A 13,535-nucleotide genomic window follows, 5' to 3' on the forward strand; every position below is an offset into this window, starting at 1 on the left:
TAATAGGGTTTAGCCCTACAAGTGTTATCACTATTTTCTGCAGTTTGTGTACCTATAGATTTATATAAAGGTGTATATGGCATGTTTACCCAGGTACCTTTGTATCGAAAGCTGAGCTAGGGCGAGTGGGGCTCTTCCCCGGCAGGATTGCTGTAAGGGCATGAAGGGAGGCGGGCCTGTGGGCTTGTGCGTCCTGAGGCAGAGGAAAGCAAACTCGTGACTATATTCCGTTGTGATAACTCACTAAAATTTCACTACTTTTTTTGTAGCTAGATGCCTGGTTTTGAAACATCACTCCTTTCAGTTAGTTATGAGGTGGTCGTATTAAAGCTCTTTCTTGAAACTTCAGTCCGAGAGCATAAACTACCACCTACTCAATAGAAAAAAAGATGGAAAAGGCCGTCCCCGCCCTGTTCTCAGCCAGGGCAAAGCACAGGCCCGTGTTTTCAATCGTAGGCGGGCGTTCCCGGCTCGCCGCTGCCGAGGAGCCGGGCCGGGCCCGCCCCCGGCCTCAGGGTCCGCCACGTGTCGCGGCGGCTGCGCAGGCGGCGGGCGGGGCGGGGCGGGGCGGGGCGGCCGGGCCGGCGGCGCGGGAAGATGGCGGCCGGGATCCGGGAGAAGCAGACAGGTGAGCGCCTGCCCGCGGTCCCGCCGCGCGGGCGGCACCGGCCCCTCCCGGCGCTCGGGCGGGGAGCGGAGCCGGCCGAACGCTGCCGCTGCGGCGCCTGCCTCTGTCCCCCGGGGCGGGCTGCGGGCGCCGCCGCGCCTCCGCCGGGGATTCGCGCCCTCTCACCCGGCTTGGGTCTCCCGGCAACGGGGTGGCGGCCCCTCTACCGCCTTCTCTTCGCCTCTGCAGCGGCGGGCCCGGGACGGCGGGGCTCCGGAGCCTCGGGCCGCAGTTCTCGCAGAGGGACCCCGGCCCCGCTTGGGCCCCAGGCCCCGGGGACGTGGCCATAGGTGCCGCCGAGGTATGGAAGGCGCCCCCGGGGCGGGACTTGGCCGGGCCCGGGCCGTGAGCGGTGCCTTCCCCAGCGGCCGTGGGAGCGCACCCTCCGTTTCGGCTTCCTTCTGCCGGTGGGAAGGATCGACGGAAAACAGCGTTTAATGGTGCAAAAATAAAGCTGCTGTTATTATGCCCTTGTTAAGACAATACAGCAGCATGCGAGCGTGTGCTGACCCTCAAGAAACTGAGAATACGATATTAACAACTAAACTGATTGTGCATTAGGATTTCTGCGAGTAAAGGATTTGTTATTCCATCCCTTCTTACACATGGGTGAGAATCCTTAATTGATTCTTCTCTACCTTGATGCTGTTTTGTAAAGCCTTGAACGTACTCCTAAAGCACAGGGGATGTCAACTCTGTAGTCCTCTACTTCCCTTGCTTGCAAAAGTTGTAGTCAGTAGTTGAGCTGTAATCATGTCACTTTCTCCTTGACAACTGTCACAGTCTCTGTGGACCTTAAATATTTACTAGTATGCTTCACTTTTTGGTACCAGTCTGTTTTGTAATCTCATTCCTGTGGCATCTACCATTGATAGTGCTATTTGATGTTACTCTGCAGTCCTTTGCTTATCTTCTCTTTGCTGTCTTTCTGATAAAGCCCATTTTCTTTGAGCTCATATTCTGTACAGCTTTATTCTTTTCTATTCTCTTTCACCACGTTCATGGAGTGGTTTGGGTTGAAAGGGACCTTGAAGATCATCTCATTCTAATTCACTGCCTGCTATGGGCAGGAACGCCTTTCACTAGATCAGGTCGCTTAAAGCGCCATCCAGCCTGTCCTTGAACACTTCCAGGTATGGGGTATCCACAGGTCTCTGTACAACCAGTTCCAGAGCCTCACCAACCTCATAGGGAAGAATTTTTACCTTGTATCTAATCTAAAGCTACTCTCTTAGCTTAAGGCCATTCCCCCTTGTGCTGTCCCTACATGCTCTTGTGAAAAGTCCCTCTCCAGGATTCTTGTTAACTCCATTTAGATACTGGCAGATGCTATAAGGTCTCCCTGGAGCCTTCTCTTCTGCAGGCTGAACAAACCTACCTCTCTCAGCCTTTCCTCACAGAAGAGGTACTCCAGCCCTCTGATCATCTTAGTGGTCCTCGTCTGCACTTAATCCAACAAGTTCAAGTTCTTCTTATACTGGGCCCAAATGTGGACACGGCACTCCAAGTAGGATCTCACCAGAGGAAAACAGAGGGGGAGAATCCCCTCCCTCACCCTGCTGGCCACACTGCTTTGGATGCAGCCCAGAGTACAGTTGGCTCTCTGGGCTGTAAGTGCACATTGCCAGGTCATGTCATGCTTCTCCTCCACCAACACCCCCAGGTCCTCCCCAGGGTTGCTGTAAATCCATTCTCTGCCCAGCCTGTATTTGTGCTTGGGATTGCCCTGCCCTAGCTGCAGGAACTTGGAGTTGGCCTTGCTGAACTTCCTGAGGTTTGCACAGGCCCACTTTTCAAGCCTGTCAGGGTGCCTCTGGATGGCTTCTCTTCTCTCCAGCTTATTGAGGAGGAATTTCTTCATGGAAGGGGTTAAACATTGGAATGGACTGCCCATGGAGGTGGTAGAGTCACCATCCCTGGAGGTGTTCAGCTGGACATATCACCTGGTGCTGTGATCTGGTTGACAAGGTGGTGATCAGTCAAAGGTTGGACTCACTGATCTTGGAGGTCTTTTCCAACCTAAATGACTCTGTGATTTTGTGACCACACACAGCTTGATGTTGTTGGCAAACTTGCTGCAGGTGCACTCAGTCCCACTGTCCATGTCACCAACAGTTGTTACTTGATTATTTCAGTCAGCCTTTACACATGAATCCATGTTGTCTTCTGTTGGGAGCTAGATTCAACAACTAAAAGATATTCAGAAAAATGTTTCTTATCATTTAGTGATGGTATTACCATGCATGTGCACCATCTGTTGTGACCTTTATGCTGGTTCATAACCAGGATTGGTTTCATAACCAAAGCATATCATTGTGCAAGCACAGTAAAAACATGATCCTTGCCCCAGAGAACATTTAGCATTAATGTAAATGAAATGGCAGTGTGAATACAAAAAAAGAAACTTGGACACTTGCTGAATGTTAACATGATTGTCACAGCACATTACTAGTCTGATTACTCTTTCTTAGCAGAGAGCTTATGCCAAGTTTTACTTTAGATGATAAACTCTGCAATGTAGCTGCTTCAGCTCCAGTAGTTCCAAAGTACATAGCCATACAGCTTTATATAAAATTGTTCATATGACTGAAGATGTCACCAGCAGTGAGGTGCCAAAGAATCCAGGAGCAGCCTGTAATCAACTTTCAGGGCTGCCTCCATGGTCTTTAAAAAACAAGAAAAAAGTATGAAGCAAGTGGAAGGCTGGAGTGCAGCAAGACTCAGAACTCAGTGCTAGCTTGGATTTTCCTACATTCGTGTTTCCCTGCTAGTAATGTCATTTGAAAGGGCAGTACACAGGAGGAAGCAGGACATCAGAAACACTGCCTGGCCATGGATAGAGGTGGTGTTAGGAAAGCCAAAGTTCTACTGAGGCTGAGCTGTGCAGCATGTATCTAAAGAAAGGAGAAGTGCTTCTGATGTAGCATTAGTAGCAGAAATGTGAGTAAGAAAAAATGTTGGATCATTGCTAAATGGAGCTGGTCTTTTAGTGGTGATAGACACAGATAGGGCTGAGGTAACCAGTGCTGCTTTTGCTTCAATCTTCACCTACAAATGCTTCCAGGCCTTAGTGTCACTTTGGAGTCAATCACTGAGTGAATCCTATTGGAAGATACTTCACATCACATAAAGGAAAACGCATGCATGAATTTATGTATGGTAAATCATGCCTGACCAGCCTAATTACCTTCAGTGATAGAATGACTGGATTTGTAGGCAACAGGACAGTAGAGTATGTGATTTACCTTGACTTCAGCGAAGCTTTTGACACTGTGGTGTTACAGCCAAGTTAGGGTATCATGGACTACATGAACGAACAACCAGCTACATTAAAAAAAACCGGTTGGATGGTCAGGCTCAGAGAGTTGTAATTAATCAGACATAATTACCTAGAGGCTGGTAACAACTGGAGCACTGCATGAGTGTATTCTGTGACCTCTCCTGTTTAAAATGTCTGTCAGTCACCTGGAGGACAAGTCAGAGTGTAGTCTGATTAAGTATGCAGGCGACAGCAAACTAGGGAAATCTCTTCTACTTGAGGGCAGAGCTGCCATTTAGAGGCACCTAGATTGGCAAGAGGAATGGGCAAGCAGAGATCTTACGAAATTTAACAATGACAAATGTAAATTCCTGCACTTGTAAAGGAAGAACCCCTTGCATGTACAGGCAGCAGTGTAGGGGGTTGCCAGACCAGAGAGCATCTCTGTCGAAAAGGCTTGTGAGGGGTCCCAGTGGACCATTAGCTGGAGGGAGTCAGCAGGACTACCAAGGTGGTCAGGGTCTCTGGTGAGGCTGTAGCACTAAAGCTTGTTCTGTCTGGAGTTTTGTCCAGGTGGCTTCAGGGTGGACGCTACAGCAGCTCCCCAAGACCTATGGGCAGCACTGAGAAGATGGAACCACGCCCCTTTGTAATGGTGTATGGCAGTAGGGTGAAGCACAACAGGCATAAATTGCATAACATAAACAAGGTGTTCAAACTGGATGTCCGGAAAAGCTTTTTCTCCTCAAGGACAATCAGTGCCACAGATTGCATAGTGTGGTTGTGGCATCTCCATCCCTGGAGACTTGACTGGATAAAGCCCTGAGCAGCCTGGCCTAGCCTCAGAGGTGAGCCTCCTTGGGCAGGAGGTTAGACTGGAGGTCTTCCAAGGTCTTCTCCAGCCTGACATGACCTGTGATGCTGTAGATCCCAAGAACTGCACTGAGTATGTTCATTCAGCCAGAGTCAAAAGTTAATAGTTTCTGCACTCTCCATTTATGAGCTAAGTGGTATACATCGCTCTAATCTCTGCAGGTTTTTCCTCTTTGCAAAACTCTGTGATGATTTTGTTACGAGTTTTAAGAGAATAGCCACTATAGCACATATAGTCTGCTGCTGCTAGTCAAAAGTTGGGAGATCAGCACATACTGTGTTGTTTAATCAGATAAATGAGGAAGGATTCATTATATAATAGATTTATAAATTAGTGGTAGGTGAAGCAATCTGCTTTGGTCTGTATGGTGAATGGAAAGTTTAGTTAAAAGTTCATTCCTGTTTCAAAGTTTTCCTGCTGCAAACTAAGGCTATTTTTGTACCCCTTAAACTAGCAATTTCTTCATGTGAGTGAGTTCTCAAAATCTTTCAAACTGTGTACTGATTTTAGTCAGGCATAAAGGTATTTTTTGTTTGGTGTGTACAGTGTTGTTCCTGTGGGGTAGGAAAAGCAGATCGGGGAATAAAGCAAACTAGTTCCCACTGGACAGAATGCACCTTCAGGAAGATACTGGAATTATTTTTAAGGCAAACCATGTTAGAATGTAGCTTGTGTAACTAAGAAGAGTTAGTGTTTTAGAACTTGCTTATTTTCTTTTTGCAGTGTCTTCTGGAGCCCATAAATTCTAGCTGATGTGAGCCACCTGTCAGTCAAAGCTGCATAAAAATAATGAAAATGTGATTTCTTGCATTTATATTTTGTGATGGTTTTCCTCTCAAATGAAATGTATAATAAAATCCTGCTAACGTGTTTAATCGCTGTTGGTCAAGTGTAAAGAGATTAAAGCATTATTTGGCTTTATTTTCCAGTGGCTTTGAAACGTATGCTGAACTTCAATGTTCCTCCTGTTAAAAACAGCACAGGAGAACCAGTGTGGAAGGTAAGAACTTTTGGAACCAGAGTAAGAGAATTTTATAGTGTTCAGAAAAGTTCCAAGTTGCAGATTTTAGCTAAATCAAGTTCATCTGTCTTACGTTATTAACTTGTGCAAAATTTTTTTTCCTGTATTGTAAATACACAAAATTGAATATCAGAACTGCTGAAAAAATACCTGAGTCAGAAAGAAGCCCAATGGAAGAACTATTGATAGCTTGAAAAAGCTGAGCTCAAGCTAGCTTTATTACCTTTAAAATTACTTGTAGTTCATGAGGAGTTGACATTCTGTCTCTTCATCTGTTTTCTTTTTTCACTAATTCCTTTTTTCTCTTACCTGATTTTCCTGTTGTTCTCTCCCAAATGCAGTCAGAAAAACTGCACATACAATAACAAATTTCTGACAGCAAACTCTTGTTTGACAAGACATTTTTCAGGAGATGGAAGTGATGATTCTTTTTCCCCCTTTATCACTGAGGGTTTTTTTGGGTTTTTTCATATTTTATTTATTTGTAAGCACAAATGGAAGTCCTTGACAAATGAATGATTTATTATAAATTGGTAGATGTTTATTTCTTGAAGCACTTTTCAGGTTAGGATAGTAGTTCCCTAAACCTGAATTCCTGTATCTACTGTATTCTACAGCATCCACTTTTTACAGCACTTTATAAGATGATGTGTATCTGTTCAGGTTCTCATTTATGACAGATTTGGCCAAGATATCATCTCACCTTTGCTGTCAGTGAAAGAGCTAAGAGATATGGGGATCACTTTGCATCTGTAAGTACTTTTAAAAAATTGGGAATACTTTTCTAAAAAGAACATTTTTTAATGTTCCCTAAAATAATGAACAAATCAGTGAAAAATCATTTACTAAATAACTGCTAAAATAAAGATTATACACTGACTTGTTCCTAAAATCAGATGGCATTATTCAGAATCAGGGAGTGAAGATATAATTCCAAACACTGTTCAGTAGGATTTCTTGCTCGGTTCAGGAGGCCCTTGTTCAAAAATAAAAATTATCCAGTAGGTGTTCTTTTGGAATTTGTCTGTACAAATCCTTCTCTAATAATACATGTTAAAATTATATTGGCACAAACTGTTTCATGAGACTGTGTATGTTCTTTGTGTATCTTTTTACACATAGATTTTACTTGTCTGCTGTCAAACATATGAAATCTATAAGTATTATTTTAAGAGATTTCTCATTTCTTTTTCACCAGATTCCATTTACCTAGTCCACTGTCATTCCTTAGCTGTGGTAATAGTAGTGAAGAAACTTTGAACATACATTTATTTTTTTACAAGTTTATTAACTTTTGCTAAGTGAAGACTAGAAATGGAAGCACAGTTTAATATGCTGACACATCAGCAGAAACGTGAGAAAAACATCTAAGCACCTTGCCTTTGAGCAGGAAAGGCAAGTTTAATAGAATGAAATATACAGTGGTTTTTTACCATGTCAACAGTTCACATATGAACTTTGTGGATGCAGTATTTTAGCTTCCTCTTGAAGATTTTTAAAGCCTTTTTTCAAGCTTTGAATAAACTTTGAAAACATCTATTAATATATTCAGCCAAAATATATACAAATGTGATTTTCTTTCTTGCTAAAACTCTGGCTAAATATAGAAAGAAATTGTAGGAAATTATATTTGTCTGTACAAATAAATAGTTACTTTAACTTGTATAATTTTACACATATCAGAGAAACAGCACGTTAGAGATGTCTTTTTTCTTACTGTCAGGCTTTTGCATTCAGATCGGGATGCTATTCCAGATGTTCCAGCTGTTTACTTTGTAATGCCAACAGAAGAAAATATTGACCGAATGTGCCAGGTAACTTGCATGTGTAATGTTTCAAAGGAGTCCACACAACAGGGTGTGTGAAGGAATCCTGCACTCACCAGAGTGTGACTGTTATTAGCACATACTTTTCAGAAAAATATTACCCAAAATATTATGCAAAACTTCAATTTCCCAGTGAGTAGAAGGGTGAATATATCAGGAGGCAGTGGGTACAAATACTCCATTTAACATTAGAAAAAGTTATTTTAATGAGGGTGGCTGAACACTGGAACAGATTGCCTGGACAGTTTGTGGAGTCTCTGTCCTTGGAGAGGTTCACAACCTGACTGGACACAATCCTAAATCACCTGCACAGTTTGATACTGCTTTGAGTGGGAAGACTGGATTAGGCTAATCTCAAATTTTCACATTCCTGGGAAGGAGATGGAAGGTTGACATCTTTGCCAAAGGAAGGAGAAGAGCAAAGGATATTTTTTGGTCAGCAGTAAGGTGTGGAATAGTAATTGCTGTCTTTCAGCTTAAATGTCATTTCCTGTTGTTTTGCAGTTCTGTGTTAGGTTGTTTATATCTGGACATGTAATCAAAACACTGTGTAAAGAGCTGTATGAAGAGACAGCTAAGCACTTCTGAAGATTTAGTTTGACTGTGGATAACTTTAACATCACATAGTAAAAGTATGATTTCTTCTTTTAATTAGTCAGGAATGTATTAGTACTTATTCAGGAAAAGTGTTGTGATTTTTCTTTCTTTTAGGATCTTCGAAACCAGCTTTATGAATCTTACTATTTAAACTTCATTTCTGCCATTTCGAGAAGTAAACTGGAAGATATTGCAAATGCTGCTATAGGTGCTAATGCAGTAACTCAAGTGGCTAAGGTAAGAAAGTCCCCCAGTCCCTAATGTTAATACCATTACAGGTGTTACTGCATTCTTATCTTCAGGCATGCTGGGGAAAAAACAGAACCTACAGGCATCCCAGTAATGCAGCTTAGTACCATACTTCAGCTGTCATTACTCCAAATGCTGCAGGACTTTTGTGCTGAATGATAAGAGGAGAAATAACAGTGGTTTCAGAGTATTCCTGATCTCATCAGCTGAATGAGTGCTTTCAGTGCATATATCTTGGGGTGGGGTTTTAGCTCCTAAATACACAAAAAAAGCAGTGTGAGTGCAGTTCTCATTTGAAATAATATTTCATATATACACACTTTTTTACACTCCTATACCTCTGTGATTTAACGGCATGTTTTAGGGATTTACTTTTATTTTTGTTGAATGGCTGTACCGAAACCTGGAAATTATTAAGTAATAAATACATTCACTTTTTCTCACTCTGATAAGTACTAGTGGCATGAGAGAAAGAACCCATTGTGAAATAAAATGAACACTACTAGTTTTGTTTAAGCCTTAGGTCGTCAGCAGCAGGAAATTGCTGTAGCACTGAAAATTAACTTTCCTAAATCTGTTTTTTGGCTGTGATGTCTCATTAATAGTTTGTGCTATAGAGAAGTTTAACTTTTTCCCGAATGTACAGGTGTGTTACAGAAAAGTTAGAAGTCATGAGTTGTAATATCTTACTGTTCAGATATTGCCCTCTTTCCTCTCTCTTGCCTGAGAGCTCAGTGCTGATCATGTTGTAGTCCTTTGTATTCATAAAAAGTGAACCTACAATAATGAAATGTCCTCCATATGCGTTTTTTCAGTCATACTTGGCTACTAGAACTTTGTCCACGGAAACAGTTGGACAGTTCTGGCACTTTTCAGTCCTCTTAATATTTTGTGTTAATCATTGAATCCTTACACAAGCTTTTTAATTCATAAATTATATCTTGCATTTATTTCTTTGAATAGGTATTCCTGTAAAATGTTCAAAATTAAATATCAGTTAATCACATATTTTTTTGTTATGCTTCACGCTGGACTATTCTGACCATTATTCCTTGATTTCTAGGTGTTTGATCAATATCTTAATTTTATTACTTTAGAAGATGATATGTTTGTATTGTGTAACCAAAACAAAGAACTTGTTTCATATCGTGGTAAGTAAATTTATATGGAAATTATACCAGAATGTCTGAAGTTGAAATTTACTTTTGAATTTGTAGCTAATAACCAGCAATTACTTCATTTTGCTTTGATCTGCTCAGAATTCAGGATAACCTGTTAGATGTATAAAGTCATGAAAGAAGCAGTTCTTAGATACTCATTTCAGCATCTTTATCACATGGTGATTGGGATACTGAAAAATAAATACGTATTTTTAAATAACAAAGGAAAACTGTGGATAATAACACTTTTTATACAAGGAATAATGTTGGAAAAATTACATATTGTTTTCACATTAGATAGTCACTATGGATGGGAAAGGGCATTCTAGACGATAAGCAATGCTGATTGCTTCTGCAAGCATGTGAGCCAAGCATGTCAGCTTCTTCACAAAGTTTCAGAGTTGCAAGTGAAGTCAGCCTCCTGGAACTCTTTTTCTTCTCAAGACTTCTGTTCAACTTGATTTGGAACCTAGCGGGAAAAGCAAGTGGCTGCCTTAGGTCAGTTGCTTTGGTGCTATGGCAGCTCAAGTCAACATACATACTAGTTGTCATTATTATCCACGTGATCTTCCTCCCTCCATTGTGCTGATTTTATGTACTCCTCTGACCCATTAATTGTGATAAATGTACAGGGAACTACCACTCCACCACTCCTGCCCCTTACTCTGGATGTTACAGGGTATGTTGTCTTGCTGCCTCTGCTGTAGTTTCGTTCTTCCTCTCCTCCAGAGAACCAGTAATTTCAGAGCTGCAGTGTGTGTTTAATTGACTCTTTCCTTAGAAAATACCAACTCCTTTGTGTGATGTACAAATGCAATGCAACAGAAGAAGCAAAAGTTAAGATAGTCCTATTTTTGCAGCAGCTCCTCATTACTTTAGTATAGTCACAGTGTCACACAGCTAATTCTTGGTGCGTGGAATACTCCCTAGTGACCAGGTAGAGATGAGAAGTCTCTGTATGTATAATATTTGGCAGTGAGATTTTTCTCCTCTCTTGCCCAATATTCAAAGTCAGTACCTTTCTTTAAAACCGGATCAATAATACTGAGTTGTGTCTCCCACTGGGGATTGATTCCATTGGCAGAGTGAAGGGCATTTTTGTTTGAAAAGCAGACTTTATTTTTTTCACTAAAACCTGATGTTAAGAGTTTTAAAAATAATTGTTTTGTGATGCGTTCCTGTGTATATAAAGATACTTAATTGACTGTCATAAGATTGCTTGTGCTAACAAGGAATTTGAATTTAAATGACTGAAAACGTTTTGCACCCATCAGTTTCTATCTGGCTTGTTTTCCTCTCTGGGGCCGCTGAAATTTGCCACCATGTTTAAACCAATGTAGAAGTGGGCTGTTTCCAAAAGCTCATGGAACAGAAACCTGATCTCCCACAGAGAGTGATGAGTTTTCCATTAGAGCTCAGTGGCTGATCTGTCTTATTGTGTGAGTTCTAGATCTGACACAGACAGTCAGTAGGAGTGCAGAGGTGAGGAAGAAGTGGGCTTTTTTGCCTGTGGAGAGTATAGCAGGAGACTGCCGGTTTCATCATCTACAAAAGTCAGTGTAAATCTGAGGGTACTGAGTGATGGCTGCTGTTCTTGGAGCAGCACTGCCGCGTGCCCACGAATGTATCTGAATGGGTGAACCAAGAGCAGATATAACAAAACAGGTTAAATTTCAGTTCTGTGATTTCTTGGCTATATGACTGCTTTTACAGAGAGGTAATGTCAGGACAAATAAGCATGATAAAATCCTTCAATTATGTGCAAGACTTTCGTAGACAGAAGGGGCATAATACATGCCCTTTGTTTAGTAAGGGACAAGAAGTGATGAGTTTAAATGCAACGAGAAAGTTTCTGACCAGATATTAGGGCACTTTCTAATTTTAAAAATAGTGAAATATTAGATTACCTGTAAATGTTATGGTATTTTTATGTCTGGGAAGCTATTTGAATTGGTTTAGATGCAGAAATTACATGGGTTTAACTCATCTTTGGAAAGGAGGACCAACTAGATAGTCCCTCAGGCTCTCTCTGGTTCTGTTTCTCTAAGACTGTGTAGAAGAAAGAATAAATGAGTAATATTGGTATAAAGTTGATATTTGAGATATGCTGTTTCATGCTATTTAAATGCTTCTTTACCATTCTTTACAATTTGATTGAATTTTGCAGTACAACAGAAAAATGTAGGAGACCTATGCTTTCTTTTCTGTAATAGATGCATTCCCCATAACCTTCTTAGAGTGGAGAGAGAGAAATGTATAGAAAACATGGTAGAACATTTTACCAAAAGATTCTTAATGAAGTTTCCCAAAGGTTGATCTAAGGAGCAGTAATACTGAGTATCTGTGTTGGTTGCTATGGTACAAGAAAAGGAATGTGCTCATAAAATGTGCATGTTAGACAAAATCAGAAGGCACTGACAGTGTGCAGATTACAGGAACATCAGAAATGAGTACTTTAAACATAATAACAGGATGGGAATTAAATTTTAGAATCGGAAAAGGCAAGAGAGTAAAAGTAAGGTTTTTTCACCCCTATAAACTGGGAGACCATTAGTTGGAGATAAGTACAGAATTATAGCCCCAGTGAATTTCAAAGCTTTGTCATTACAGAAAAATACAGATTTTGGGAATGGTCTGCCTTTCTTGGTGCTGGTATTTCAGAAACTTGAAACTTCTATTGCTGCTGTCAGCCTAGTCAAAACTTTGGCTTGCTAAGTATAGTTGCTGAAATATAATCCACATCTCTAAAGTTCTTAGAGGAGAAAAGATGGGGGGGGGGAAAAAGCACCTTTAAAGTTAGAGAATGGTTATGGCTGGCCATGCATAAATTTAGAATGGAAGGCTTATTAATGTTTAGAGCTTTGAAATTAATTTTTGAAGAAAGAGGATATGACATAATTATGAGAAAAATTTTTAAAGGTAAAGTAAAACAAACAAGGATAGAATTTATGGCATGAATCCTGAGATAGTGCTTGACTTGAGGTCTGTGATAAGATTTGGTTTGATGTTGCCTGTTGGCTCTTATATTCTTGTCAGGGTTAGTTACTTAAGAGAAATGTTGCTGCATGTCTTCTGTTCTGACGTAAATGTGGGAGGGAAATCTCTTTCCTGTCAAGTAAAATGTTTTATAACTTGGGAATTACCCCTAATCTAGAGACTGACAGTAAATTTATGAGAAAAAAAAGGAATCTCAATACAAGAGGTGGGATTTAGAAATTCTGAATATAGATAACTACATACTATAATTAAACTACACAGGTAATTTTTGAGGATTTTTTTCCTGAAAAATGTTTGTCAAGTGGATGGCCATTTCTCTTCTAGAACATGTTTCTTAGTAGGTTTTTTGTTAATGCAATACTAACACAATCCAAAAGATAACATATGCAGTCAGAGAGACTTGGAAATGATTGTGTAGTGTTTGACCTTATACAGCAAGCATTAATTAAGTTCTCCCAATTTTTTTCTCAAAAAAAAAAAAAAGGGGGTGGAAACTAATAGATGTGCTAAGAGGGGCATTTCAGGATGTAATCTCTTCTGCACCAAAATCTGTTGACTACTAACAGCCATCAGATTAAAAGAGGTTTGCCTTCTCAGTATTAAAGTGGCATGAACTTATTTAACCCTATTTTTTTTTTCCACACTGTTTTAGCCATTAACCGACCAGATATAACAGACACAGAAATGGAAACTATAATGGACACTATTGTTGATAGTCTCTTCTGTTTTTTTGTTACACTTGGTAAGTTTCCAAATTCTAGCATATTTTCCGTATTCAGTGAGATAACTAGAAGTCTAGTGATTTCATATAGAAAATTAAATGCAGAATTCAATCTGTGACCAAAATCTCAATAATTCACAGAGTGGGATAATGATCTTGCTCAA

The 13,535-nt window shown here is 40.6% G+C and overlaps 1 protein-coding gene across 1 annotated transcript in view; it reads left to right on the forward strand.

The window, feature by feature from the left end:
• Window positions 1-560: 560 nt before the first annotated feature.
• Window positions 561-13,535, forward strand: part of SCFD1 (sec1 family domain containing 1) — a 52,675-nt gene continuing 39,700 nt past the window's right edge. Inside the window, exons 1-7 of the mRNA XM_042047315.1 lie at window positions 561-628; window positions 5,730-5,800; window positions 6,485-6,573; window positions 7,545-7,635; window positions 8,359-8,481; window positions 9,557-9,644; window positions 13,303-13,392. Of these exons, the coding sequence (XP_041903249.1) occupies window positions 598-628; window positions 5,730-5,800; window positions 6,485-6,573; window positions 7,545-7,635; window positions 8,359-8,481; window positions 9,557-9,644; window positions 13,303-13,392 (583 nt within the window). The 5' untranslated portion in view covers window positions 561-597. The remainder of the gene's footprint in view (window positions 629-5,729; window positions 5,801-6,484; window positions 6,574-7,544; window positions 7,636-8,358; window positions 8,482-9,556; window positions 9,645-13,302; window positions 13,393-13,535) is intronic.

Source organism: Corvus kubaryi, unplaced genomic scaffold (genome assembly GCF_017639235.1).
Source record: "Corvus kubaryi isolate FWS band 111438036 unplaced genomic scaffold, C.kubaryi_AGA036_p1.0 66, whole genome shotgun sequence".
In the NCBI taxonomy this organism is placed as follows: Eukaryota; Metazoa; Chordata; class Aves; order Passeriformes; family Corvidae; genus Corvus; species Corvus kubaryi.